Source organism: Psittacula echo, assembly GCF_963264785.1.
Source record: "Psittacula echo genome assembly, chromosome: 2".
In the NCBI taxonomy this organism is placed as follows: Eukaryota; Metazoa; Chordata; class Aves; order Psittaciformes; family Psittacidae; genus Psittacula; species Psittacula echo.
In genome coordinates, this window is record NC_137737.1 from 62,057,712 (window position 1) to 62,081,837 (window position 24,126).

General features: G+C 42.3%; 1 protein-coding gene across 3 annotated transcripts in view; it reads right to left on the reverse strand.

Annotated features, from left to right (window-relative positions):
- Nucleotides 1-850: 850 nt before the first annotated feature.
- Nucleotides 851-24,126, reverse strand: part of NFATC1 (nuclear factor of activated T cells 1) — a gene marked incomplete at its 5' end in the record, with an annotated part of 115,872 nt that continues 92,596 nt past the window's right edge. For all 3 annotated transcript variants that reach the window (XM_080610311.1, XM_080610313.1, XM_080610312.1), the window contains one exon: nucleotides 851-1,095. In XM_080610311.1, the coding sequence (XP_080466437.1) occupies nucleotides 1,046-1,095 (50 nt within the window). In that variant the 3' untranslated portion in view covers nucleotides 851-1,045. The remainder of the gene's footprint in view (nucleotides 1,096-24,126) is intronic.

Genomic DNA, 24,126 nt, shown 5'->3' on the forward strand with positions numbered 1-24,126 from the left:
CTTGTATGCATCCTTCTTGCCTATCTAAAGTGCTTGCTTAACTGCATGAGGAAAGAAAATGCATACCTGCTTTAGGTGCAACAAACCCTCAAAAGAAGTAGCTGAAATATTTGCTGTGGATCTGAAATGCATTCTCAGAAATTGAAATTATTGCTAAATTCAGTGCCCTCACTAGGCAATCATCTATATTATTTGTCATATATAAATATATGCATATATACTAGTATGTATGTACATGCATACACATTCATCTATCATGTAAAAGATAGATTTCAATTTTTTGTCCATCAACCTTTTTTATTTTGTGCTATTCAACTCACTTGTGCTATGACTGAAGCCGGATTAAAATCAAAACCTTAACATGCTACTGCTAACAACCCTATGATTCATTAGCACATAATAAAGACAAAATGCAAAAGAAAGCTGAGATGATGACAGATCAGGAGTCTTTTGAAATGCACTGAGAATAAGGCAATAGGCTGTACATTACAGCAGAGGAAAAGCTGAAGAAATTCTGGAATTCATAACCACATCTTACTGGAGTAGGGATTGCTCTCCCTACTTTGCTGCAGAGTCCTATGCTTTTTTCCAATTATCACTCTCCAGAATGCAAGCTCTATAGTTTCTGCACCTACCAACACTTTTAACGGTAGCAAATTCAAAGCTTATTAAAAATGCCCTGATGCCACAACCTGGTAAAATAAGGCACTTCCAGGGCTGTATGCCAGCGGTGCCATGCCAAAAAGATCAGCACTGGGAAGAAGCACTCCGATTTTGCTGAGTTTCCTAGTTTTGTCCCATGAAATGCACCCCTCCTTTTTCTTTCGAGATGATTTTCTTTAAAGAAGCTGTTCCATCAGTTGAAGTTGCGGAGCTACTTCTTTGTAAGCAAGAGGTAAATCTTCAGTTCCTGACATTCAGTAAGGTGGAAGATCAGAGTGGTACCAGGCAATGTCTTCAGTCTATTCAGTATCTCTCTACTTGAGCTGACATGCCAGCTGAGTCAAAAGTGTGTGTGGATTTCATATTAGGCCCGTACTGAAAGCTACGAATGGACATTGGTACTGGAAAGGTCATTCCTTATAATTTCATTTACTGCAAAGAAAGAAAACAAGAGAAAAGGAATTGATTAGCATCCCACTGCTGCAGACAGCTCTCTTCAGCACAGAGTCCCCCCAGATTAGCATCCGTTCCTTGACAGCTTCAGTACAGCTCCAAACAGGAAGCGTAACATCACAAGATAGCTTGTACAGGCTGATCAAAGTGCAAACCAGCAGGATTAACCAAGGTTATCCACATGCTAAATACTCTGTAAAACCAGGCATCACAAGACAGCAGCATCCTGGATCCTTGATTGCATCCAACATATTTAACATTTCAAATCAGTTACAGAAAAAAACATTTCATTCGCTCTAGAACTGGCTTGGAAATGTAAAGCAAAGAAACCACAGAAAACCTTAGAATAATCTACTGCTTCCATTAAAAAAAAAAAAACAAAACATTTGGAAAGTATGTTAGCCATGGTAGGTACTGATGGCAGAAAGCTGCCAGCCACTGAACCTGGGTATGTGCAGCTGCAATACCTAGGTAGAATACAACTTCACGTGCTGATTTTTTCCACTGTCGGATGGTATTAGCTAAAAAAAAACCCCAAAACAAACAGAAGAGAAGAAACTGCTGCATGCTTGCCCAGACCCTGGAGCTGGTAACATATGTAAATATATACTCTCCTTTCATGGCGACCAACACACGTGGACACACAGTCTTTGCTCCTATCCGCACAGACAGATGGGAGGGTCGAGCAAGTTAAAACCCTTGGCAAGAGGCAGAGGAAAGAATAAACAAGGTCCCCTATCTCAGCATCACAGTCAGACTGCATCTCCACTGATAAAGTGTTGTTTTCTTTATTCACGAGTCTTCTTTCATTCTTTTCCCCCTCCCCTGCAGATCATCAAGCAATACAGTTTCCCACACTCCAATTATGTCCATTTATCAGCTTGTGATTTTTGGCAGATGGACAGGAAATGACTGAACCTGGCAAAGGCCATCTACAGTGGACTACACAACATCCCTTTTATTTCCACCCCACCTCCCTGCAGTGACTGCCACCACCTGATTTACATGAAGATAGATAAAATGCCATCAGTCGGGCTATCACTGCTTCTGAGTTTCCCTGACATTGCTGGGAGTGGGAAACACATGCCCACGTCATGGAAGCACCACAGAAAAGCCCATGTTTTCCTTTCCCCGTGGGCTGCTGTTCACAGCCATCCAGATAACTTCTTGTATTTACTGGAAAAGACCAAGCCTGTCTAAAAACAACTTCCTGAAGCAATTAGTTGGTTTGGGGTTTTGTTTCTTTTTCTTTCTTTCTTTCTTTTATTTTTCCTGCAGACCCACTGCCCATTTAGTAATTGCAGCACATGAATCAGGCAGGATTTGTGTCACAGGTCCTGGCCACTGAGACCACTTCTACTCATGGATACGCACACCATACTTCAGAAAGGAAACATCAGTTGTATTTGCAACTACCTATTTATGGCAGCAAACTAAGAGTGGTATGGAAATGAGATGTGAAGGCAAAGCATTTCTTTCTCTTGAGAGTGCCATGGAGTTAATCTTTAATATTACCAGACAATGGAAACAAACTCAAGCAGCAATTCCTGCTCTGTGTCACGGACTGCCTTGCATGTGTCCAAACACAGCAAGAAGTGCTACCCTGTTTACATGCTGCAAGACTCAGCTTTTGGGATCGAGCCTCTGCCTTGAGTGCAAACAGCGCACTTCTGTAGGATGATTCTTCCATGATGCTCTTGTAAAGATAGTTTCTTTGATAAACTTCTCAAAGTGACACTGGGTATGCAGCAAAACCACACAGTGATACCTTGGTGTTGAGCACGACAATGAAAACAAAGCCTCATATGGGACAGCCAGTGTCACAGTTTTGCTAACTTTCTCTCAAAGTTTCTGTTACATCAAATAAAACTAAGATACTACTCAAGGCTATTGTCAGTCTTTGTACAGTCTTCAAAGTGCTTCCGCAAAATGTGAACTAAGCATCATTGGTATTTCACAGAAGGGAACATGGAGGTGGAAAAGCGAAGGAGCTCTCCATCTCAGTTAGGATTAGCACTCAAATCCCAAACTAAAGCTACAGCACACACTGAGCTACTCTTGCTTGATTCACTCAGTAATACTTTCAAAAGTAACATCCCCCAGCCCATAAGCCCATGCTTTCCTATTGAAGCATTTAGTAGAAGTATTTCAGAAGAAACTTGATGACATGAGGGTCTAAGAGCCAAAGGCTCATCTGAAAAATTGGCTGAGTTTTCCACCCATGCGAGGTACCCTCACCTGAATCTTCTGTCACTCAAGCACTGTAGGACACATGGCTTACCCTAGAGATGACAGAACTTTTCATTTCAGCTGGAAGCCCATGTGCCTTGTCTCAGCCCATAAGACCACCATGGTCCTTCGGTTGTATTCTCTCTAGATCTCAGCAGCCAAACCAATCTTTTCCCAGCTGAAATAACTCACAATTTTGTTATTGACTCAAACAGGATACAGATTAGACCTTCAGCTTTATTCCTCATTTTTATATGTTACTTTCTTAACATAGGTGGGCTTCTGGTACCTTTATGAGTAGCAGTCAAGTCTGGAGGCCTCGTGTAACATCTGAGAGCTGTTCAACAACAGTCACTAGACGATGTCAGCATGAACTTGGGAGAAAAATGAACTTCAACTAAAGGGCACCCGTTGCCACCAGATCTCACACTAAAATAGGCCAACAATGCCAAGAGGATGTTTATCATCACTCTCATCCATGGTGGACCACGGACGGCATAGCTCAGACACAGTTGTTGTTCTGTTGCCTGTTCACCTTTATCCACCACAGTGTTGAAAATGTAAAAATTCCCAATTAACGCAGTGGAAAAAACCTACAGAGAGGGACAAGGGTGCATACAGAAGAAGGCCCAGATGGGGCAATACACGATTTGGCAAAGCAGCTGATCTTGTAAAGGCAGATTGCTAGCAGAGAGCACTAAACATGAGAGCTGAAAGGGGAAGTGTGCTGAGAGCGGGCTTTCCCATGCCGCCCGCTGAGGCACCTGAGGCTGGAAGGAAAACCCTCTGGTGGGTGCAGACGTGGGGAAAGTAGGTGGCAAGCATGTGAAGTGCCCTGAGAGACACTTGGTGGGTTTGGCCAGAAGGATGCTCTCCACCACCTCCAGCTGCAAGGTCTAGCACTCCTGTGAAGACACTCCTTTCTCCCTCCAGGGCTGAGAAACAAATGCTGAGCAAAAACTTGTTGGGGGAAAAACGCATTTTGGGTCACTCAGAGTAGTTTCAAAAGTCTTCAGAATCAACATTTTTTATTTCACATTTATGGAAAATTTTCTTTTTTTAATAGTCCAAAGCATATTAATTCTTTCGTTACATGTTAGGAAATGTTTTATTTTGGATCAAATGGAATCTTTTGGAATGTTTTGTTCGACCCAAAACTGATTGGTTTTGTTTTTTTTTTCAAGAAAACCTCCAATATTCTTGTTGTAGGTTGACCCAAGATTGTCCTTCCCAACAGCAAATCAAATTTCTGTTACTGAAGTATGGCTCTGCCATCTGAAGCATCCTGTATGTCTGTCTGTACCAGTGTCACATCTACCAAAATGGCCAGCAGCCAATTCGTTGGGAAACAGCATAGGAACCAGGTACACCCCTAGAGATGATTTCTCTAGTACACCTTTACTCTGCTGGAGGGCTTTGTGTCCAACAGGAATTCTGCATGCTCATTTCTAGCAAGCTTTGATGAACTTTCTTCTATTAAGTTTTCTAATAACCTTCTGAATCTGTTTTGGCCTTTGCAGTTTCCTGCAGCAACAGGTTCCACACTTTACAGATGTGCTGGTGGAAAAAGTACTTTCTTCTTGGTTTAAATTTGCTTCTTGATAATTTCATTCATGCATCATGTGAACGACCTGATTGTTCCCTGTTCACTATCTCCTTTGCTGCCCATCACACTCCTTCTCCTTGGTACCCTCAAGGCTTCACTCCGTCCTGTAGGACCACTGCAGAACTCCCCAGAGAGGTAAGACATGTTGCTCATGGAGAGAAAATAACTGGTGTTTTTCTCTTAGTTACCACCTTTCTAACAAAATGTTTAATTTATTTTTCAGGAGAGTCAGCTGGTTGCTGTTTTGAATGCTTAAGTTTTGGCTTCCAAACCTGTTACTACAAGAGGATTGTGTGTGCTCCACGGAACAGCAGTATTCAGTGCAAGTGGTATTTTGGACTAGTTTTGAATTTCATTCCTATAGCAAATGCTGGTCTTTGATTCTGCTGCTGCTTGGATACAGATCCATTCACATCTAAGTACCATTCCAGGAGCAGTTGTGTTTTGAATGAGTGCAACATTTTTTGAAGAAAAGCTGCAAAGGCCTTGCACTCACTTTTAAAACAACATAACCTGAGTACTCAAAAAGACCCATTTTACAGACAGAACAGATGAGATCCAAAGAATCACCTGTCTTGCTGAAGGCCCTACATACAGCTTAGCAGCAGATCCGGAACAGCATGCAAGATGTTTAATTTTCAATGCCTACATTACCACAACACTTCCCTTAAAGCAACAGGTTAATCCCTATCAGTTCAAACAGCTGAGTACAATGATTTACAGCACCTTTGTCATCAGATTTTTTTCACTGTTTTTCTGCTGGCTTGGGGGAGGGGGCACTGTCGCTTTTATAGCTAACACCTACAGCTCCCCACAATGCCTTCCCTCAACTGATGTTTTCCATTGTCATGTTCAGCTTTTCCACTGACAGAAAGTAAAAAAAAACATAATGCTGAGAAATGCAGGTAACACGTGACCTCTCTACCTGTCAAGGCGTCTGAAAGAGGAACCTTTCCTTTGCTAAACAGCAGATGCCACAGTAGCAGGATGTGGTGAGCTGTTACACCACATTTTAGTTTAATAAGGAGTTTTTTCTTCTTGTATTTTAATTTTGCTTTAAAATGCCCTTGCAATGGAAATTTTTGCTTTACTAATTAGCAAAATCAGTGTCTTACTGATGCAACAGTTTGGGTTCTTGCATGGAACAGGACAACCAGATATATCTGAACAAATGTGGGTTCCATATATAGATGTGAACTTCATAGGAAATGGAATATTTTTAACATTTTGTGGCTGTACATGGATTCCATCAACTGGCAAAACTTTAAATTTCTGCAGATTTCTGCTTTCCTTGTATCTGACTAGCAACATGGATAACATTGTGGCCTTTTCTTTTAATAGAATACCTGTTCTGAGATTCTGCCTTTTTGCTCAGATACTGATCTCACTCGAAGAAGCTACAAGGTCAGTGGTGCGGGGAGCGGGGAGAAGGTACATGCGGCAGGTTTCCACAGTGTGGGAGCTCTTTGGGGCTACAAATACAAAAGCTTGGAAGACCTCGTACTCCTTGGGGTGAATGTTCCCCAGAATCTGAAAAAAATAGAAGGTGAGCTGACAGCCACGGTCAAACCCACAAGTCAACAGTGTTGAGAAGGAACAAATGGAAAACATATCCCATCTCTGTTCACTTTGTTAGTGGTAACATTAGGGGTCCAATTTCTGCCTGTGTTAAGCCGCTATCTCTTCACACATCGCACACCGAAGGCTGTGGAAGTTAACAACCATCATTCCACTGATTTCAGTCCACTTCAGCAGCAGCCCAGGAAGTTTTGTACAAGTAGACTGAGTAGCAGAGTTGTGGGTTGTGTTTACTGTTGCCCCCCTTTCCGACTGCACACTTCTCTTTCACATGGGAGCTCTGTGGCTCTGTGCTTCACTGTTCTTTAAGGGATGTAATAGACTTGAAGCCAAAGGGCACTGAGAGGTTTTGCACACAGCTGACACCTTGTGATTTACTGGATATGTACAAGTCCCTGTTCCTTCATAAATAGCAACAGCATCAGCTCAGTTCCTTCAGGATGGTTTTTAGTTTCCTTATCAATAGAAAAGCCACATGGCATGTCCCAGGACATCTAGGCCTTCAGGGTCACATCAAGCTTTTTTCCACAGCTGACTAACCAACCTCTGCTTGTTACTTCTTGTTCACCTGTGACCTCTGGGGACCATCATCTCTATGATGGAGCAGATCAGAGGTTCAGGAGATTCAGATACCATAATGCTTTCTCACCAAAGATGAACAAAAGCAACCTGCTGTGACTGGTGCATGTGTCATGGAAAATACAAGTAATACCAGCTGCATCTTTCAGGACACACATGTGAAAAGCCTGTGTGAAATTACATCTGGATTCTGCCATGTCCGGACAACAATGCTCCATCTTTCAGATCGGTGTAATTGCCCAAGCAATGCAGTGCCACATTGGGGCACCACGTTTGGACCATGTTTGGCGCTGGTCAAACCGCACAGCTAGGTGTCACATTTGAGCAATCTCCAGAAACGAGCAGCAGTCTCGGAAGCAAAGCTGCCTTGGTTTGGTTCATCACTTTTGTCTTCCAGCAGAATTCACTAGTCAAGCCTTACATTAGTACAACTACAGTGACATCCAGGTCAGGGAACTCTCCAATACTTCATTACACAGTATGGACATACCCCTAAGTGCTCTGAATTTCCACTGTTGGGAACAGCTCACTGGTCATAAGCATTGCGGAGCAGTGATTGTGTTCTCCTCTCCACTGAGTACAGCTCTAACTATGCGGTCAGCGATAAACTATATACATATACCATATACTACTCAGTATATGAACAGGGAAACATAACTCTGGAGTGAGTCTACAAGTTTGACGCTGACACCACGCTACCTGTAGTAACGCTTCAGAGTATGACATTCACTTTGCTGTCTATAATTACTGCCCTCGCATTTTTCCACCAGCGATGTCACATCTTGCTCCATCAGGCTCTTGTGCTTTTGTATGCCCCTCATTTCAAATGAAATTCTACACGTTAGCACCACTGAATAGGAATTCAATGTTACAAATAATTGCAGAGGAAGCAGAAATGCAGGAGTAAAAAATTGTTTCCTCTTACATCCATGTACAGATTTTATTTAAAGAGAAAAATGGTTAAATATAGTCACACATACAGTGAGTAAAGAAATGAAGCTCCTGGTATAAACTCTATTCCATGAGTAAAATCCTACACTTTTTATCAACGTACCTACTTCCTGACTTCTTTCCTTTCTGACATATAAAAGCTGCAACAAACAGAATCACTGAAAAGAAATAGGGCTGTCTTAAGAGAAATTCTTTTTCCAAAGCTAGTAAGTATTGTCCTGTGAATGAACAAATCAGAAAATTATACAAATTCCTGAGGTGCCAGCATGAAATGCGACACTACAGATCACATTAAACCTTAGTGAATTAAAAACCAAACAAAACAAGTCTTGTGAAGCAATGGAAAATATAACTTCACAAGTTCCATAAAGAAGTCAGATCTTCTATTACCTCAGGTGTCCTGGATGTGTTTAAACCTTAAACTTATTTTTATCTGTTTAACCATAATAAGCCACCACCACAGGGCATGCTATTTTTGGAGACAGTGAATAGGACAGTGGAGCAAGTGAGTGACAACAAGTAGCAGGTTTTAATAAAACATGATCCCACCAATACGAACATTGGCTTGGCACGATGTATGGTATTGTTGTGCGTGACGGCCATTAACATGGCATCCTTTTCCTACCTGCTCTACCCTCTGCCTTATCGAGCTCAACAACTCCAAACAAATGCGAAATCTCCCACAGCGGCTGCACTGCGGAGGGCTAATGGGAATGGTTCCTCGCTGTAGTGTGATGACAGCACCGTGTGGCAGTAATTTAACTGGGGCTCTTGACTAGGTGCCCAGACTAAATTAGTCCCATCCTATCGCACCACAACTCCTGGGTTTGGATTTTTTTCATCCCTCCCATATGCAACCCTAGAAAACACCCTATGTCTCCTGCTCTGCAAACATTTAGAGATGAATTCCCCAACTGCTGGGAATGAACACAGGACTCAGCAGAGCCATGGTGATTCCCAGCACACTGGGGTCTAAACTTTAGCTTGTTTTTACTCCTCATTTGAGGGTGGCCATGCTCAACCTGGTTTAGTTTTTATACCAAAGAATCAGAGTGTCAAAAGGAATTTTCAGTAGCCCTTACAGAGGCCAACCTTGCCCGGAGCAGCTGGGGTTTGGGCTGTGCAATGGCTGCAGGATCTGCCCCAGTATGATGCAAACCACTTTTGACACACACACATACACACATGCGTGAGGGTAGGGCTGGGCAACGGAGAAATAAACCGCATTTTAACCAAAATTATGTGTTTACGTTCCTGAGAGCATCTGTAAGGGAAACAAAACAGATGTATTTTACACTTTACACAGAATTTCCACATAACAGAAGAACTACGCAAATGCTACCTAAAACCAGAGGTCGATACTGCTGGAAGCTCTGTAGGTACCAGTCAGGAAGGAATAAGGAAGAGCACACACTGCTTTACTACAGACAACAGCAATTTGCTCCTGCTGTAGCAAATACAGTAATACAAACTGATCGTGGTGATCAGTTTTACTTTCTGGTTTAGCGCCCAACAGTAAAATAGCATTGTCAGATCCCGGCATTCAAAAATAATGCCCTGAAGCATGACAAGTGCAGATTCAAAATTGAAACAAATTTAAGGCAATTCTGCATTTGACCGTTTTTTAGCCTCCAGACGTCTCTGGCAGCATTTATTAAAACGTGACTGCAACAGAAATGAAACTTCATTTTTTTCCTTCCTACTCTCATATTTCTGATCCCATCCCACAAGGTTTGCTGTATCTCACAACTAGCAGTCAACCATGGCATAGGCAACACTTGAGACATGAGGCTCTCAAAGCACCCACAGGTAGAAGAACAAGGTTAAAGCCTCCCTGATGCCCCAAGGGCTGGCAGCTCCTGAAATTTACAGGCAGTGGATGGAAGAGGGGTAGTGGGTCTGGACCATGGTGGAAAGCTTTGAGCCCCATGCTGGAGGCTGCTACTTGGAGACCTCCTGCCCTGCCAAAGGACCATTCCATGTGCACACATCCAGTCCAGCACTGTCTATTTCTGATGGCAGCTGGCGCCAGCCTTTTGGGCCTCACATAGTAATCTGTATCAGGCCAGACCTGACCACATAACACAAGAAGGGGTTTCTCCACGTGCTAAAAGAGTGACAGGTTAGCTGTAGAAAAAAATATCAAATTCTGAGGGTACAGAAGGAAAAAGCAAAATGAGAATCCATAATCTCTATGACTTACTGATTTCAGAGTTCTAAAAAAGCCAAATAACGCTGAATTTCCCTATCGATTCTACAATTATTAATCTTTTTAGAAGCTTTTCCAACATTGCACATAATGAGCAATTCATCAAAGCATATTAGGTGCCACAGAAGTTGCATTCAATATAAAGGGGTCATTAAGTTTCTTGTAATTGCACATTACTGAAGCTTTTGTTAGTTCTAAATCAAATCAATGGGATGTGCACGTATACTCTTTAATTGACTTTATGTAATAATAGTGTGGCCCCTAGTGATCATCTGAAATCCTCCAAAATTAGCCACCTTTTGCTGCTGTTCATAAAAACCAGCTCATATGCAGTTGAGAATATCAAATAAAGCCAAGAAATAATGAATGGGTGAAAGGAAAAAGCACCCTGGGTCACACAGGAGCATTTGCTGTGTATCTTTTTCTTCCTACAGCAGAGAACAGCCAAAAGACTCAGCTCTTCTTCCACTCAACCAGCCTCAAAGTCTGATAGCCTTCAGTAGAAGTAACATTGGGCCTCAACAATAAAAGTGTCCTGGAGATATATTTTTTGAGCAAGAAAGGTTGTTTGTTTAAGTGTACCCTACTTGCCCTTTTACCATCATCAATACCTCTTTCCTTTATAGCTCTTTTCATCAGCAAACCTCAAAGTGCGTGCTAAACAGAAAAGATCAATGCTATTTTTCACATCATCTAGCAAAGAGGGCACCAAGGCAGGGACAACGCTAGGATGCTGCCACATATACAAACATGATGTGCCTATGTGCTGCTTTGCAGGGTGACCACTGTTGGGCCACATTCCCACCAAGCCTGTGGAGAAGGCTGAGCTTTGTTTGCTGACCCCTAATTCACAGGGGGGTTGCTCAGGCAAATAGAATGATGGCCATGAGATGACTCAGTGAGTGGCCACATGCTGCTTGACGGAAGAGAAAAGCTGGGTGCGGCTATTGTGTTTGGTAAGAGAAAAGAAATCCACCTATGAGCCTGCTGGGGGCTAGGCTGGGAAAGGTCGCACTAGCTGGGGAAATCCTTATATAATGGAACATGGCTGCTAAGCAGTGGGCACAGAAGCAGGGCTAGCTCTGGGAATCTGCACTGGTGGCTGTGAAAAAACATGATGCAGGCAAATTGTCATGCAATTAATTTGCTTGTGCCATGATGACCTGGCCACCACCATAATGCGAGCTGTACGTAATGCCACAGGATTTTATTTTAACCACGGCAGCATCTGTTGCTGAAGAACACTGCAGTTCAAAGAGGAATGCATGTCCTCTCTGCCGCGGCGCCTTGGAGAAGAGTATTGGCAGTGGTTAATGATACTCTTGCGTTGGTTTTTCGCCACACTAACTACACTAAGTAAGGACCTTTCCATGACAAAACTCCCATACAGTTTGGCTCAGGTTTGATCCAAAGGCTGATTTAATGGAGCCACACTGGTGACATATCAATGCAATCTGGGCCACGGTGGGGAAACCAACAGCTGGGTGCTATAAGGTGCTCTTCCCAGCACAGATGATGTAGCTGTGAAAACCACTGCATCCAGACAGCTCCTGGACTCCGGTACTCCTCACACGCTAAAACCACCTGAGGATGCAAGCCTCTCAAATTAGAGTAGCTGGAAGAACACTTTTATTTGTACATGGCCCCAGTGCAATAGAGCTGCAACATGTCAAAATGTCTTTTCATCTTTCCCCTCTCCCACATGCTGTGTTAAGCTGCTCTGTTAAGTCCTTAGGCTGGACTGACAGAGCAATGTCAACAGGAAAAATACCAGGTATGGCTGCAAAAATTCAGTAAGAATCACAGCCGGGCTCTCAGAGAAGTAGAAAACCTTCCCCCTGGCAGCTCAGTGCTTGACATAAGAACTGTGCTGAAGCTCAGTGCTCTCCACTAAAGGGGAAATTTATTGTGCCCCAAGAACGAAGCCCGCAGACAAACCTGAGGCCAGCACTAGAGAACTAGGAAAAAGGCACTTGAAAAACACAGGCATACAACACTCATCTCTCAAGCACACTTAAGGACCTGAAATTTTATTCAAAATGTTTGTATTACACTTTCCAAACAACCACTCACTATGTGTGACAGACTTCTGCCTCTTTTTGAGTACTTGGACTCAAAAAAACCTCACTTCTCGATAGCTGAGAAATGACATGGTGCTTCCACAGCCTGGGCTGTGATCTGGCAGCACATCCAAACTCCACTAGGAATTTGGCTTTCACTTTGAGAGGTGCTCCAGGCAACAAAATGAGTGGAAGAACTTTAACAGTAATTCAAGAGTAGCTTTAAAAAATTTATTAATGCTACAATGAAGAAAACTGGCTGCTTACACGAGATTCGGTCAGGTCAAGTCAGCCAACTCAGATCGGGAGGTGAATGCATGGAGCCTAACACAGCAGCGTTGGAAAATCCACACTACTCATTGCTCAAGGGACAGGAGGCTCCCCATTCCCTTGGGCATACAGCCAGAACACGCAGACCCCAGGACCTAGCTGCAGCCATGCAGATGTGCAACATCTGGCTCAACCTTCAGAAGCATCCTTGTGATAGAAGCAACTCAGCAAGGATCAGCTCTTGCTGAAGACCCTGGGACCACAACACTTTTCAGGCTGAGGCCTTAGGGACAATAAAGGACGTTTCACTGACGTGATGAAAGGGAAAATGTTAAGTGCAACGAAGGTTTTGATGAAAGGCTGCACAAGCTGATTGTTGTTTGCTCCATGCAATAGCCTTCCTCGTGCACCACACCTTTTGTAAAACACAGTTACATGAAACAAATTATTATCTCCAGTAGCTTCCGTCTACACACATTTCTGAAATACTTTCATTCCAAACTGTTTTGAGAGGAAACATTATAAAGAATGGAAATCTGGCAATTAATCAGATGGAAACCTCTGTTTCCATTTTACAGAATAGGAAAAAAAAGAGAATCATAAAAAGAATACCCAACATTAACTGCTAAGTAGGGAGATGAAAGATAAGCAGAGGCCAGCCACTAGGAGCACTCATGCGCGGCATGCATTTACCTGCGTTTGGACATGGTTCTGAAGGGTGGGTCAGATTCGTATTTGCCGTTCTCATTCAATACCACATAAACACCTAGCTAGGAACTGGGCTTTGACAGATGAAGATTCTATTTTCTTAAAAACTTACAAAATAAATACTGTGCTGATTTTTCATTTTTTTTCAAAGTATGGACGAAAGCCTTTTCTGGTCAAGACACTGAGCAAATATTTACAGGTGCTGGGGAGACACCATTTCCTCCCTTTAGGCTTCAACCTGGTGTCTGCCACATAATTTTATCCATTCAATGAATTTTTTTTTCCAGACATCTGCCAAGAGGAAATAACTTTGCTGTATTGGGAGTCTGGGAATCCTAGAAAACAATCTTAAATCCATAAAATAATTGAAGTGCAGTTTTACTGAGCTGTTCAGTTCGATTCTGATTTTTACTACAATGTCAACAAGAGTTTAATTTGTTTTAAAGTTTAGGTTCTTAAATCTGAGTGATATACGGTAGTTTACAGCTTGCTGGCAAAGCTACTGTGGAAAAAAAAATGGAAAGTGCATATAAAGGCGGTTCTAAGTTTGACATTGTGAAAGCAGGGAGCAGTGCCAAGAGCAGCAAACAGCATGGCTTTCCCAATCCTGGCTGGCTTTAGGGACTGCTTGCTATTGACATCAGTCGCTATGGGATACATTTCCCTGCTCTAACAAATCTCATCTGGAGCCTGTAATTAAAAAAGAAATGTCTCAAAGTGTAATTTCTTTCCCTAAAACATTTACAGATGTTAACTAGATTGCTAATGGTGTGAGATGTCTGTGGGTGGACATCTTCCTCCTTATCTGCTGTGTCAAAGAGGAAGATTTGTTTATTCAAACCAGTTCTAAAGGTAGTATCTTTTCCGTGTATGCCTTTGTGTATGGGGGTGGTGTCTTAGTTTTCTAAACCACTTGCCGAACTGAAAGGTGTGGAGGTGTTTATCATTTCTTCTTTTTTCCTTTTCTTTTAGAAGTCAACGCCAGAGTCGGCCTGATTGATTTCAAAGGTGTTCAAAGTGGCTGAAAACGTCTTTGCTTGGCAGATTAAGAAGTATCCTGAGTTGTAAAATAATAATAGTAATAATAATAATGACAATAATAATAATAATAGTAGTAGTGATGTAAGCTTCTTGCTCCAGTGACTTTCCATCAGTGCCTTTGGCTGGCTGTGCTAAAAGCATTTATGGGAGCCTGCCGTATGACCAGTTAAGCTGATCTGCTTCAGGCACACACTGGACACAAGAGGGGAGAGTGTAAAAAGGGACGAGCTTTTAGAAACACATGTCCCTGGGGAAGCGAGAGGGGCTTTTCTAGCCAGTGAGGTAGGGTGCCAGCCCCAGCTCTGCTGCACCGATGGCATGAACGCCTGGAGCATCTCTCCAGTACTCTGCAGGAGGTGATGGCTGAAACTCTCCTTCCTGACACACGCAGCCCAGACACAGTTGTCTGCTACGGCCTTTCTTCTCGCCAGCACCGCCCCCCCCCCCCCCTTCTCCCTCTTCTTTTTTTCCCTTTTTGCAACCGACTTTGATTAGAGCCAGAGCCTGGGGTAAATCACAGGAATTTCTAGATTTTTCTGAGCGCTGCGAGCTCTCGCTGTTTTCCGGTACCTACTTCCTGCCATATCTAAAATAACAGCAGCTGCAGGGGCCTGATAGAGAAGAGCTCCAGGGGACAAATTCTCACAAATGGGGTGGGAAAGACAAAAAAAAAAAAAAAAAAGGAAAAAAGAAAAGACAGTTATTAGGGAGCCGATAACACAGAGAGCCAGCATCAGATTCATTGTTGGAGTTGATAGCACCATAGGCTGTGGATGTTGTTGTCAGAAGAAAACAAGTACTATAAAATGGCCATGGGAATGATAAGTGTCCACGTTTGCTGGGATAACAGACATAGCTTTATAGCACTTGTCCTATTGTATGAAGTATCGTGGCTCGATTAGCTAATGTCTCCAAGGGCCAGATAAGCGAGGATGAATGTTCTGCCCTAGAAGCTTTCATGCTTTCTCTTTGTCATGGCTATCTATGGAGAGTTGCAATAGAAAACTTTGCACACAGAGAGAAGGCCCCCAGCTTCAGAGAAGAACACCACAGAAAATGGAAAATTGTTGAAATTATCCCATTTTCCATGAAGAATGCATGGTGCAATGTTACCATTGTCTTGTTACAGACCACAGGAAAAAGCAGCAACTCAAGAAACCTTCAAAATGGCAGAAAGGGACCTTACACACCTGTATGACAACTACTCAAGGAGAGAAATTTCTCTTTCCAACTGCTATAAAAGGGGGCAGAAACATGTACAGTGGTGCATTCGCCCAAAATATACTTATCCACTATTCAATATGCAAGAATGTAGGGCTTCTTGAGACCACTTTGGCCTAGGCCTTGTAACCAACACAAACATTACTTTAAATATCAGCACGTCCAAACAACATAAGTGAGGGTTCTTAAAACCCTGCAAGTCAGTCACTCTCTATATACTATACAGACAGTATTTTAGATTATTGTATGTGCCATTAACCTTCACATATTAATGTAATATAATCTTTTACAGTTACTTTGGGAACTATAACTTGTGTCTGCATCAACCTTTAGGCCCTTAAATTCTCATCCAGTATTACACATTTTCATGCACTTTTTTTTAAACATAGGACTTTTTAAAAGAAAATTAAGTGATAGGTTCTCATATGATTGTAAACTGAAGCCTAATCCAAGGAGCACAGAAGACAAGAGAAGAATTCTGATTCGCCTCAATGGGCTTTGCATTAATTCCTTATTCAACGCAGGCAGATATTTAAAGGTGGTCTACAAATGCAAAAGGTACAGGTCAGATGACTTGGCAGGAAAGAATCAGTCACTGCATTGTAAACACCCTATTTTGCTCATTCCCTAAAGATTGTTTGAAATGTTTTAATGCTGACATGGAGAAAAGACAAGTAGATCTGTCCTCTTATTTTGCCTGAATTTCGAAGGATGCATAGCTTCTCTGATGTCAGCAGACATACTTCTGATTCCTACCACTCAAAAAGGTCAATTACACTTATGTGTTTACTTCAATGTGTTTTCTTTAATGCATATGGTGTGTGGGTACAGTTTGATCCTAGGGCCCTACCCGCTTTCTAGGGAATAGTGGAAAACCATACGCAGGGTTTTAGTAGCATATGGTTTTTCTTTTCTAGATCCTAAACTATTTCTCTAGGCCTAGAAGCCCTTCCTTTGCTTGAGTACACAGGTCAGCTGACAATTCTTAATTGTTAAAACAAGATGATGCTAAGTTATTTGGTTCTTCCCATCTCCAAAAGAGGCTCCTTAAAACTCGAATCATCTTCGGTTTGTGCTCAGGTAATAACAACTAGAATTACACAAAGTGGCCAAGTTTAGACAGACTAGACAATATTCTAGCCTAAACTCATAAAAACTGAACTAGTTAAAATATTTTGTTTTTACAAAAAGATCACCCTTCACAATATAAAGAAAGTGTATTTGTATTTCTGCAAAAGCAGACGTAGTTAGAAAATCAGAGGTATTGCCTAATCCTGTTTTAAGCACTGTTATGGCTGTGCTGTATTACATATGCTTATAGAATAGTACATTTATGGTAAACTGATTAAGGATTTTGGGAGTAGGATTAATAAACTTTCCTTTCACACCAGGCTAGATCAGATCACAAAAGGAGATCAATCTGTCACAATTCTTAGCTTTTGTTCAAGAAAGGCAAGCATAGCGAAGGTCAGAGACAGACTAAAGAGCAGCACTGCAATTATTTACTGACACAGGACTGGAAAGAATATCACATAGCTACATGGAGCACAACTTGGACCGTAGACACATAGGAAAGAATGGTTCATTTTATGCCACTAATCATAGCCAAGGATTAAGATATTTTGGAAAAGCCCTATTATTTCTTATTCTGCAAACCAGGATTTCATTACTGGTAAATCATGAAATTTATTAAGTCCATTCGTACAAATTAATTTCCTTTCCTGATTTCCATTGGCATGTGAGATACAGATACATAATATAAATAAAAGTCTGTAAACAGAAAGAGAAAAGATACACAGAATGTCTGTTTGTACTTTAAAGTGGGGTTATCTCAAATAAGGATGTAGCTAGAAGTCCCTGCAGCTAGTACATTCATTCTTAAGTAAGTGGATTTAGGGTCTGAACAGGTAGAAATCAGTGCAGCTGCAATACCTCTACATGGATCTATGCTGACTTACTCTCATCTCTATCAAAGTAACCAAAGGTAAGTTCTCCCACTCTAAAATCTTAATTTTGCAGCAGCAATGTAAAATCTAAATGCCTTTTCCACGTTATAAGAAATCTCCCCTCTTAGACATCTTAAAGAAGAATTCTTGCAATCATTCTAGTGTGTCAAGGTATGGGGTTTTCCCCCTGCAGTGGTGCTTCCCCCTGACTTATGTTTTTCATATGAAATTTGAATCTGTCTTCAGACAACTTTCTGAACAGTGACATTTTTCAGGAAACAGGCACATAAAGGCAGTGGCCCCCATTGCTCAGGGAACCGTGCACAACAGAAAGCATGATACAGCCTCGTTTGGCATCACAAGCATCTGCCAGCTCCTTCCTCAAACAAGGTCTTAACTGATGGCAGAGAAATTATGTTGGTCATTGCAAAAATCTAGATTTCATCATCGGAGAAACCATAAATATAGCCAATGAAACATCAGGTATACAGCTGGCTGATCTCTAGATGGCTGACCAAATGCTCTTAGGGTCATGAGTCACACAATCAGACACAGGTAGTCCTGTCTCTTACCACCTTCTTGATTAAAATAAAATAAAAAAATTTAAAAAAAAAGTGAATTGGCTTCAAATTTCAAAAGCAGATTTTCTTTTCTTTGTGGTTTTTTTTTTGTTTTTTTTTTTTTTTTTTTTTTTTTTTCCCCTGAATATTCACCTAACAACCAAAGAAATGATCCATGCATTTGTAGATTTCTTGGAAGGAAATCTGGCATCTCTACCAAAAGTCTGCTTACTTTTCATACTCTCCTCTGTGCTAAGTGCTTGAATCCAAAATATTCTTTATAATGATAAAGTCTACCCCACTGTTAGCTAATTGTACTGTTAGACAAAGGCAGGCCCTGTTCCAGCACACTAGTTCACTGGGGCAGAAGATACAGCTTGTGTGCAGCAGCCAGCAGGTCAGAGACTACTCTGGTACTAGATCTTAACAGTCAACAAAAGCCTGGATCATACAGAAATATTTACCTTTTGTTGCTTCTCTGGTTTAAGGTGGTGATATTCCCCATATTAAAATTCAGTGGTAGGGAAGGGTTTAGAGAGGAATTTGCTCTTTTAGTTGAGCAGATGATTTTTTTTTTTTAAAAGTATCCGAGTGATTTTGGTCTGGAAACACTTCCAAAGTTTTGATGAGACACCATTCAGTCCAGGTGCTTTTCCCAAGTTAATATTAAATATAGCTTTGGAAACTTCAGCAGATGAGCTGATCTTTTCTAGTTCACTTTTTTTTTTTTTGCTACTACTCTGCCTTTATTTAAATAGCTGACTCTAATTGATTCTTTAATACAGTGATTCATAACGTGTTGTGAATCTTCTGTTAATTTACTTGAGACTCTGTTATTATTTCCCCTGATTTAACACATCCTGTTTTAGACCATCCATCGAAGTTGACGGAAAATTTTTCTTGTGGCATTTGGATCATACCCTAAATGTATTTGAATGCCATCTTTTGAAAGTTGCAAAGTAAGGGGATTTCCTGTTTTACTCTTCAATCGTGTAGCCTTGAAAATGAGGTTTTACAAGTCCTCCTCCGCCATGTCAACGTCTTACCACTTCTACTCCTTCTAGCAGTGTTTTTGCTGGGTAATTTCTAACTGGGGAGGAATCAATGGATAATATTTTCTGATTTTTATCATTTTTATTAAATGCCCTGTTAACCTGCAAGAGAAGTCTCATTTGGAGATTTCACACCAAGTTCAGCTGATGGGACTATATTTACTCAAACAGAACTTCCCACCCTTTCTTTGCTACCGTATTTCTGAGGGGGTTTTGGGCTCCCTGTTGGAGCTTTCTCCACCCAGTGGTAGCACTGAAGCCCTGTCCTTGCTCCTTAGAAAACCTGGCAATAGAGCATGGAAATAACTCCCAGGCTTATTTGAGGGTCCTGCCTAGTGGACCTGGACAACCAAAACCTCCTATCTCCATGCAATGCAGCCATCTCACTGCTGATCAGATAGATGGGCTCCTTTGACTTGAGCTTACTCCTCACATATACTCTCTCCTCAGATATTTGTAAGTTTAATGAGCACACTGCTCATTCCATCATTCCCTCTCATTTTTCTCTATACATAAATGAGTTTGGGACAAAGTGAGATATTCTTCAGATACACTTTTCCATGGCAGTCAAATCCTAGGCTATTACTACTCATTTCTACCACTTCAGTTTTAGACAAACTCCTCTCTCTTACACCCACACTCACCCTTTCCCCTCTTCTTCCAAAATTCACCTCTGCTTGTTTTTTTTTTTTTTTTTTTAATGGGGATGTTATATTTAACCCTCCTCTCATTTCTCTTTTTCTCAAGCCTTCTTTAAGTACACCATCAGGTAGTTTCACAGCCAGTCTGAAACTTCAAAATGCTTGCTAACCATGCCACAGCATCATAAGAAAGCTTCTGGGGTTTTTTTAGTATGCTTCCCAAAGAGAATGAATGTATATACACACATGTACTTGCTTGCACTTGTCACAGAATGCCCTGATTCCTTGACTGCTGAATCCTCGCCAGGGAGCAGCCCCGTCCAGAGCCCCTGCTTCAACTAGGGGTCCTGAAGACCTTTCACACAGATGTGACTCTGCCGGCAACTGTGCACCAACTCAGCTGAGGGCTGCAGATACCTCTGGACTTGTAAGATAGCTACTAAAATAGAGCAAGAAGGTGCTTTCACATTAGCATTCCTTTGAGCAAACCTTTCATTGACTTCAGCAGCGCTGGTTCCTCTCTTGGACTTTAGTTTACCATTGAAATAATGTGAAATATCTGGCATATTGGACTGCAAAAGGTAAGTCTAAATCTTCTGCAAAGGAGATGGTCACCATTACCTTTACAATTCTAGCTATATACAGAATAGGGCAGAAATCATCAGTTTGCCTGGCAACAATGGAGGTTTGCAGGGTCCTGCCAAGTGGTGATCTGACACAAAATATCCAGTTGTACGTCTGTGGTTTAAATGGACTGTAGCAGTGATTGTCTGGTCTGTAAAGGTCCAGCCTGGGTCTCTGGAAACAGTGAGAGAATTCCTGTGAAGTTCTCCAAAGCAGGTATTGCCACCATGTTGTCTGCTGATGCAGAAAGTGTAGTCTGTCTGTGCCGGATGGCAATTTCTGCCCAGGAATCACTTTTGCTTCTTTTTCTTTCGCAGTGAGGTCACATACTCCTTATGTGGAAGAAAAAAGCAGCAAAAATCTCTGAGAACTCTTTCAAAGTCACCTAGGAACTCAGGGACTGGAGCAGAGCAGCCATCTCCATCGCTGGCAGCCCTTCCAGGGCCCCCTTTCAAAGAGACCTCGTGCTGTGCCTGGGTGAGGTAAATCGAGCCAGAGCCTGCACTCATTACAGCTTTCTGCAAACCCTGAATTTGCACTGCATCAATTCTAGCAGCTTCAGGAAGTCCTAGCCTTTGACTGCTAGGGCCCAAGGGACAGCTCTCTGTATCGTCTCAAGCAACAGTTAACAGTTAATGAGTCGGGGAAATTTTTCACAAGAAAGAAAACAAACAAGAACGTATTTAATTGAAAATAAATCAGGGCCAGTTTCTCTACTAACCTCTTTCAATATGACAATTTCACACATAGTCATCTTAGACTGAGAAGAACATTTGAACCTCCCAGTACTACTGACCCAGAGACAGAAGATGCCTGGAGAAGTTGCTAATGGCTCATGCAGATGCTCTGAGGTGAAAGTTCTTAAGTGAATAGCTGAGTTCAAGCACAGCCCAGAGCATGGTGGAGCAGAGCTATCACAGGGAAAAAAAAAAAAAGGCAACTAATAGCAAAAAGATCATCTTTACCAGTTGCCTCGGTTTCCAAAAAAAAATCTGGAGAGCAAAAGCTCAGATGCCTGAGAAAGATACAGCAGCAGTGACAATGGCAGCGCACAGGCATGCAGCAGCATGGAGCCGGATTTCGGAGCTGCAACAGGCGTTTTGGTTCAGAAACTAACTGTGCACGACAGAAGGTCCTCCGGATGGGCTTCCCCTCCTTACCTCATGTTTCTAAAAGGTTTTACTCAACAGGCACCTGCAGCATTTTTGGATAAGTCAGTCATGAGTAGAAGAGACTTAACATCACTTTTGCCCACCACATATATATATGCACACGGATACTTCATGTGTGTATGGAACTGCATATATGCAGGATAGAAATAGAAGTTAAAATAAATATTCTTTAGTTTTGTATTTTTGGAGGTTTCTCTTCTGACCTAAAATAGCATTTATTTTTTTTTATCTCCTTCCTAAGTAATTTGCGGAAGATTTTGCTTATGAGGTGGCAATGAAACACATATTTTCCTTGAAGCACTAGAAAAAGAATGGCCTGCTGCTCCCAGGGTATCAAAATTGATTTGTAATACCTACTGCAATACCTGTTCTGCAACCCCAAAGGCATCACAAGAGTTATGAATGGAACAAATCTTCAGCCCTAGCTCCCACAGAAATCTAACATCAAGAGCAATCTGGACAGCACAGACATAATGAGTCAAATCTTGTCTTTTGCAGTCTCATATGGCTGCAGAAGGGACAAAATTAAGTAGAAAAATCATCCTTCGGTTGTGTGAAGGCAAGTGAGAAATGTTCTTGTGCATACACCATACTTGGATAACATGAGCTGTAACTAAGAATTTGATCCACTAATTATCGACTTTGAAAGCCTGTGGCATTACTTTTCAAGACTGTTCAAGTGCTCATATTGCAATTCATGTGCTCAGGAGCAGTACAGTTTGGGAATTTCAATACACTTGCAGCACCATCTTACTCCACTTTCTGGTATTTGTGTTGCAGTAACCTTCAAAGTATCCAAAATGCAGAAGACTGTAAAATCAGGCAGAGGGCTGGTCCAGCTCTCTGGTTTGTAGACAAACCCAGCCAGGCTGGCCAGGGAGGGACAGGACCATGGTTTTCCTACTGTATTTCTCACTCACCAATTGTTTCCAGGTATTTTCAGTGACAGAGGAGGAGGGGAACATTTTAAGGGTCTGCTTTTTTTCATAAGCTTCCTCCCAGCCTGGAGATAAGCCTGCTGTGGAAAGCCTGTGCCCTCTTTGGTTACAATCAGCATTAGTTCCTCTGAGAGGAGGAAAGACCAGGAGCCAGGTTATCAAGCAGCCCATTCTCAACACGACGGTCAAGCTGCTATCAGGCCCATGACTGAGCCCCACAGTTGTTCGGCAGATGCAGATGAAACAATCAACTGTGCTGCACAGAAATCTGCTAGAAAAAACTCCCTCTCTGCCCGTCTATCAGCAACCAGATTTCAATGAATGCAGCTATTATGCACTTTAACTACCAGCCATGCGCTTGGTCCCGTTCCCGACGAACCCAAAGGGAACGGTGTTATTGACTTAAGTGGGAGCAGAGGCAGGCCCTTCGTGGATCTGAGATCGAGCAACACTAGAGCTTGCTAGCACTTAGCCAAGAGCGCCGTACGTGAAGTCAGGGAGTTTACTCATGAGAGCGCTTCCTCTGACACGTATGTGTTTGCTGGGCTGAGCCGGCAGCTTGCTTCAGCCCTGCTCTGCCAAGCGGCAGCAGGGGTCTGTGTGATGCTCTGCTCCCTGGATAAGAGGGCTTTTCTACAACAACTTCTCCAGCAGTTGTTTTGCCAGGATGGGTTCAGGACATGAGCGCACGGGAGCCATACACAAGCCACGAGGCCACACCTGACTGGCTAACACTGCTGAACTGTTTCAAACAAACAACATATTCCTAAAATGAATCGTATCAGAACAAAGCTTTCTCATGAAGCTTGTGCTTCTGCAAGCCACATATTTTCATTGGCCCTCCTCCAGGCTTAAAAGCAGATGTAAATGTTACCACGGCTCAGATACAGCAACTTCTTCTTCCCTGATCTCCTAGGAAAGCTTACAGAAAATAACCCACAAAACCTTTATCATTTGAAACAGCAATGCCAACAGCCATTACTATGGAAATAGGAGAATGAGTCAGGCATGGGAGTGAGAAACAGCTTCTTCCCTAGCTCACTGCATGGCCACTAGCAAGGCTGCAATGTGAAGATGGCTCTTAGCTGAAAAGAGAGGGTGCAACATGGCTTCAGCTGAATATTTGATGACTCAAAATGTTTTAATATGAAGGTGCCCATGCAGATGCACATCAAGCAAATACTGGGTTTTCAACACTAAAAATACTCTTGAGTATCAAGACACTGCAAAGTACTGCCTGCTGATATCTGCAGCTTTCCCATCACTCGGCTAGCCTCCTGCTCCCTCCGCCAGTGTCTCCCATCACCGAATGAATACAGAGGCACTCAGGACTTCTCTGAAGGGACTGGAAACTTCCTTGAAAGCCAGAGACTCAAGTACCTCCCCGGGAATCTAAGGGCTGATGCTAGAAGAGAGCAAAGTTTGCTACTAGATTTCATAGCATACTCAAGCTAAGAAGTAGGCAAGCCTGTCGTGTGGGGAACTGCACACATGGGAATGGAGAAAACCAGGAGTGACACCTAGTTTGGGCAGCTGCTCTTCTGGGGGCCTTCTTCTGGTGGGCCTCCAGGGAGACCTAATTCAGCAAACCTGCTAGAAACAGCAAAACCCGATCCTGTGGGTGT